The 6,000-nt window shown below is 35.2% G+C and overlaps 1 protein-coding gene across 1 annotated transcript; it reads left to right on the top strand.

Annotated features, from left to right (window-relative positions):
• The first annotated feature begins 1,116 nt into the window (after nucleotides 1-1,116).
• LOC136710551 (gamma-crystallin M1-like) lies at nucleotides 1,117-3,140 on the top strand. The gene is made up of 3 exons (XM_066686162.1): nucleotides 1,117-1,125; nucleotides 1,299-1,550; nucleotides 2,862-3,140. The coding sequence occupies exons 1-3, from the start codon at nucleotides 1,117-1,119 to the stop codon at nucleotides 3,138-3,140; spliced, it is 540 nt and encodes a 179-aa protein (XP_066542259.1).
• Nucleotides 3,141-6,000: the final 2,860 nt, after the last annotated feature.

Here is a 6,000-nt window from a genome sequence, read left to right on the forward strand (position 1 = left end):
TGCTTCTCATTCCATCTTTGGCAATTTAAAGTGGGATATTTGAAAGACAATATACAAAAAGGTTTCTTGTTAATAACAATTCTAAATGAAATGCATCATGGTCTGACAACATTACAGTTATTGGGGCAGTTAAGACAGTTAGCTCTGTATGCTAGTTGATTTAAAATTAATTCAGTATTGACTTTCAATTGTCTGTGTAAACAAAATAAAGAGACTGGACTGTATGGCCTTAGAGGATTTATCCTGTGCATTAAAATTTAAATTAATACGTTATTTGTAACACAACATTCAAAATTATTATTTTAATTCTCACTTTTCAGTCAATATATTTTGTGTACTGCATAGTGTCAGTTGATGCAAATGAAGCAAGCCTTCATCTACACAAAAACAAACTGAGATATTATTACAGATTTTATTGCTCCCACACAATGAATAATTTACATAGGATTACTGGAAAAGAATTCTTTCTCTGTTGCTCATGTAAGTATCCATCCATCCATTATCTGTAACCGTTTATCCAATTTAGGGTCGCGGGGGGTCCAGAGCCTACCTGGAATCATTGGGCGCAAGGCGGGAATACACCCTGGAGGGGACCTCATGTAAGTAGTAGATATAAAAAACATCAATAACGAAAACAACAAAAAATTATTCTGATATAATTTTTTAGTTCCAAGATATTTGACTCGAATCATAGCCATTTATTTACATGCTATTGCCACGACCACAGAACATGTGCAACCAGGGCCTATATAATCCCAACTCAAAACATGCACTGCAGAAAAGTTTTATTTAATGGATAAAATACTCAATCAAATAGATTTGATTTCCCTGCTAGCTGTTCTATATGTCTGGTAATTTAACTATATGCAAAGAACATTCGCCTGATCCAAAGCGAAAGCTCTGCTTTTATTGTAACACAATGCCTATAAAGGATGCCAGAAATGTATAGAGGAAAACTATTGTTACATTTTAGTAGCCCATTCAGCAGGAGCCATAGTGCTAGTTCATCAGCTTTTTGCATTTGAATAACAACGAAATGTGGCCCCCTAGTTTTTGTATAAAAAAGACCACCAAAGTACAGTGAACTAAACTGCTGGAAAAAATAATACAGCAAAGATGGGCAAGGTAGTGTAGTTTCCATTTTCATTGCACAAAGTGTGATTTCTTTTATGTTTGTGTTGGCTGTAGCTTGCACTATTCAGCTTCTACTTAGAAAGTATTTTATTTTATATCAATGAATCTGCATCTTACAGTGTGAATATTGGAATGTCACTCAATACATGTTATTCTCCTGGCAGATTTTCTTCTATGAAGAGAGAAATTTTCAGGGCCGCAGTTATGAGTGTATGAGTGACTGCAGCGATATTTCTTCCTACCTGAGTCGGGTCAGCTCCATCAGGGTGGAGAGTGGCTGCTTCATGGTGTATGAAAGCAGCAGCTTCATGGGCAGCCAGTTCTTCCTGAGAAGAGGAGAGTACTATGATATCCAACGTATTATGGGCATGGGTATGATGTTTGATACCATCAGGTCCTGCCGTTTGATTCCTCAGGTAAAAGCAACTCCTGAACAGCAGATATATATATATATTTATATATATATTTATATATATATATATATATATATATATATATATATATATATATATATATATATATATATATATATATATATATATGCAGAAAGGAAATGCAAACATTTATTGAAGAGTTATTTTAAGAAAAACAGATAGTAACATACAAGTAAATAGCATGCATCTCAAACAGATTTTAAAAAATAATAAGAAGAAAATGCTTCCTCACCATTTGCAACTCCCCAGCCTCTGTGCTTGCTGGAAACGTGTCTTAACCTAAATGCCAGCAAATGAGAATAAATAAAACCCGATGTAGGTCAGTCAGATTGACTAGGCTTCCTCTCTCTGCTCACAGCAGAGAAATGGCATACAGACCTCCAAACGTTGATAATCATAAAAATAGATGAGGATATTGCTTTACTCCTGCTCCATAGGTAGGTAATATTAACTTATTATGCTGTTTCAGAATACTTAATGTGGAACTGACTGTACTTTGGGAGACTGCAAACTGCATGAAAGTAAACATAGACTGCAAGTGCTACCAAACTTAACAACTCAAATTACTGTGGTAATTCAGCCAAAGAACAAAAAACTTACAGATGTTAAACTTCATCCATATACAATGAACAGTTTTTTTTTTGTTTTTTTTTTGCTTAAATCTTTTGTTTCATCTTAAAAGACACAGAGCTTCTAAATGTAAACAAACCATAGAGAACAGCAGTTCCATAACCGTAGACATTGCCTTTAATGCTCTCTGCTGAAATCTTCTGGTGCAAAAATGTGCAGTAAGAGGATGGATTTTAGAAATTCTTGAGACTTGTTTTGAGAATCACCTTACCTTTAAATGCTTTGACTACAACACTGTTAAATGCATTCATGTCAATTTAACTCATTGTTAAATCTCGTCCTGACCTTAAATTCAACCCAGAAATTAAACTTAAACTTAACTGAGGTTAATCATTCATCATAGAAATCAATCATGATTTCTATAGGTCAATGTCATGCCTGTTCAACTAATATTAATTAACAGTATTAATAGGTAATTTGTTCGCCTTTATTGTGGTAATGGTTTCCTCTCTTCAGGTTGGATGTTTAGGTCTGGATTACTTACTATTTCTTTTTCCACTCTGTTCAGTTGCATATGGCAACTGAATTTATATGCCAGCCTATTGATCATAGGTATGGATAATGATATATTGACTAAGACTAATAGATATTAACAGGTCAGAATAGCACCCAACAAAAAATAAACAAACAAAAAAACCTGGTGAATTTCTTTTTGTGTTACAGCACAGGGGACCCTTCAGAATGAGGATCTATGAGAGGGAAAGTTTTGGAGGGCAGATGATGGAGCTAACAGATGACTGTGAATCCATAATGGAACGCTTCCGCATGTCTGACTGCCAGTCCTGTCAGGTCATGGATGGGCACTGGCTCATGTATGAACAGCCCCACTACAGAGGCAGGATGATGTACATGAGGCCTGGAGAATACAGGAACTTCAGGGAGATCATGGGAACAAGCACCATGAGGATAACGAGCATGAGGCGAATCACTGATATGTGCTAAATGCCAGAAAATGTGAAAAATAAAATGATGTTGTAACATTCTGAAATATGTGAACATGGGTTTCATTGGCTAGGCATGCCTTTTTTAAAATGTATTATTAATACTACAGTGAACTTGTTCACTTCCCTAGGGACATTTAGAAAACATTTAAGTATAACAGTTTTATCATTGTGAGTTTGTTTGTTTTTTCAGACAAAATTGGCCTTAATCTGCCATCAATATTAGGTTTTCCCCAAGGTGAAGTTGTAGGGCCTATCCTCTTCAGCACGTATATGGATTAGAATGGTGTATCCAGGAACACTGCACAGTTATATTTGAGTGAATCAGGCAGTGCCACTATGTTATATGTTAAGCAGTGAATACAAATTGCTTGTAACTCATTCACTCACAATTTAACTCACTAACTTGCTCATAATTAATATTTAATTTAAAATAATATGAAATATATAAGAATTACAAGTAACATGAATAGAAATTACTGACATAATTTAACAAGGGGGCGGCACGGTGGTGCAGCAGGTGGTGTCGCAGTCACACAGCTCCAGGGACCTGGAGATTGTGGGTTCAAGTCCCGCTCCGGGTGACTGTCTGTGAGGAGTTTGGTGTGTTCTCCCCATGTCCGTGTAGGTTTCCTCAAGGTGCTCCGGTTTCCTCCTGCGGTTCAAAAACACACGTTTGTAGGTGGATTGGTGACTTAAAAATACTTATACATATATATGTAATATAATTAATATTAATATAATTTTTTGTTGCAATAGTGTGTTCGTGAAATTAATAAAAGTATTTTCCATTGTTTCATTGTCTCATCATATCACCAACGATATCGGGAAAATACCCTAAAACTCGTGATATTATTTTAGGGCCCACCCCTCACTGCCCCTAATTTATTTTTAAATAAACTTTTGTTCAATTCCATGTTCAGAGGTTTAATATCTCAGGTTTTTAATGTATATATATATATATATAAATAGATGTAAATAAATAAGTGTGTGTTGCTTGTTTTCAAAAAAAGAGGAGGATCTGGAAAGTTCCTTTCACTATGGGTTTGTGTTGGCACTGTATTGTTTAGGCAGTATGTCATTAAAAATATACTATATATTATAACTAAACTATAAAACTAAACACACCCATAGCGTTAGAGAACAAGGATACTTGTTTGATTCAAAATAATGAAAAGCTTTAGAACAGCAGTTCTCAAACTTTTTAGACCAAGTATCACCTATTATCATATCAAAGCCCCAAGTACCACTTATGAATCCTATGAATGACTTGCTTGAAAATTTGTAATTTGCATGCATTACACAAAACTATTCTAAAATAATTACTAAAACATTATAGAGGACATGCAAATAATTAGGCCTAAACTGTATGTTTTAAGCACAGTCATACATTTATGAGAACATATAGCTACAATTTTGTGGAAATAAGCATTTTGAAAGAACTAAAAAAAGAAGATTTAAAAATTTAATGTATGTTGTAGAGTCATGTGAAAAAGTTAGGACACTCTATGATAATTTTTGTCTTTTTGAACATATTTGAATGTATAAACATTTGAGGTTCATTTGAACAGTACTGATAAATAGAGCTTATAAAACTAAACAAATAAAACAAATAACCTCAAAAAAATAAAATAAAATGAAATAACCTCAATTAAATGTTTCCTGTAACCATCTACCAGTCTCCAACATCAACCGGGGGAGAGAGAGTTTCTCATTCCTCCATTTAGAATTCTTTCAGCAGTGTGATATTTGAGGGGTTTCTTGAATATAAAGATCACCCCACAGCATCTCAGTAGGATTAAGATCCTGGCTCTGATTTGGCCATTCCAAAGCTCTACATTTATTACTTTTGAGCCATTCCTTGTGAATTTCCTGGAATGTTTTGGCTCATGGTCATGTTGCATGTCCACTTCAGCTTTAGCTTTTGGACACATAGTCTCACATTTTCCTCAAGCACCCTCTGATACAATGAAGAATTCATAGTAGATTCTATGATGGAGAACTTGCCAGGCCCTTCTGCAGCAAAGCAGCCCCAAACCATGACATTTCCACCTCCCTGTTTCACGGTTGGCATGGGGTTCTTGTGCTCAAATGCTGTTCTGGCCGTCTTCTGTTACTGTGCCCAAATAATTCAGTTTTGGATTCATCTGTCCAAAGCACATTGTTCCAGACGTCCTGTTCTATGTGCTTTCTGGCAAACTTTAGTCTTGCCCTGATGTCTTTTTGACAGCAAGGGTTTTCTCCTTGTCGTTTCCTGATGGTAGATGCATGTATTTTGACATCAACTGTGGCAAGAGCCACTTGTAGGTCCCGTGATCACATTTTAGGATTGTTGGAGACTGCATCTTGCAGCCTGCTCTTGGACTGAACTTGTTAGGATGGCCTAACCATGTTGGCAGGTGGTTTAAATGTTGTCCAATTAGAAATTAGCCGTTCTACTGTTCGGAAAATAATTTACAATTGTCTTGAGATCTTTTCCATCCATTCTCAGACACATATACATCTATAACCTTCTTCCTAAAGGCCTCAGAGAGCTCTTTAGATCTTGGCATGGAGATACCTCTCACTTAAGCAAACAAGGACAAATCAAACAAATGTCTGAGGTTTAAATACGACAGCCTCCTTCAATGTCCAATGTCATGGTCTAATTATTTGCAGCTGATGTGGTTCATCTGATTCTAATTATAGATATTTTAAACAATAATATATGTGGGGGTGTCCTAACTTTTTCCTCACAAGAAATGTACAATTTTGTTCATTAAATTTTACAACTTGTTTATAAATAATTTCTTCAGTTTTATTTATGAACTCCATCTCTCAATACTATTAATCATGTTTAAAAATGTTCAAAAAACCTACAT

Source organism: Hoplias malabaricus, chromosome 12 (genome assembly GCF_029633855.1).
Source record: "Hoplias malabaricus isolate fHopMal1 chromosome 12, fHopMal1.hap1, whole genome shotgun sequence".
In the NCBI taxonomy this organism is placed as follows: Eukaryota; Metazoa; Chordata; class Actinopteri; order Characiformes; family Erythrinidae; genus Hoplias; species Hoplias malabaricus.

What these genes read in the sequence shown, in the direction of transcription:
- LOC136710551 (XM_066686162.1), top strand. An exon ending in CCTGCCGTTTGATTCCTCAG is followed by an intron (nt 1,551 to 2,861) that starts GTAAAAGCAACT and finishes TTTGTGTTACAG; the next exon opens with CACAGGGGACCCTTCAGAAT.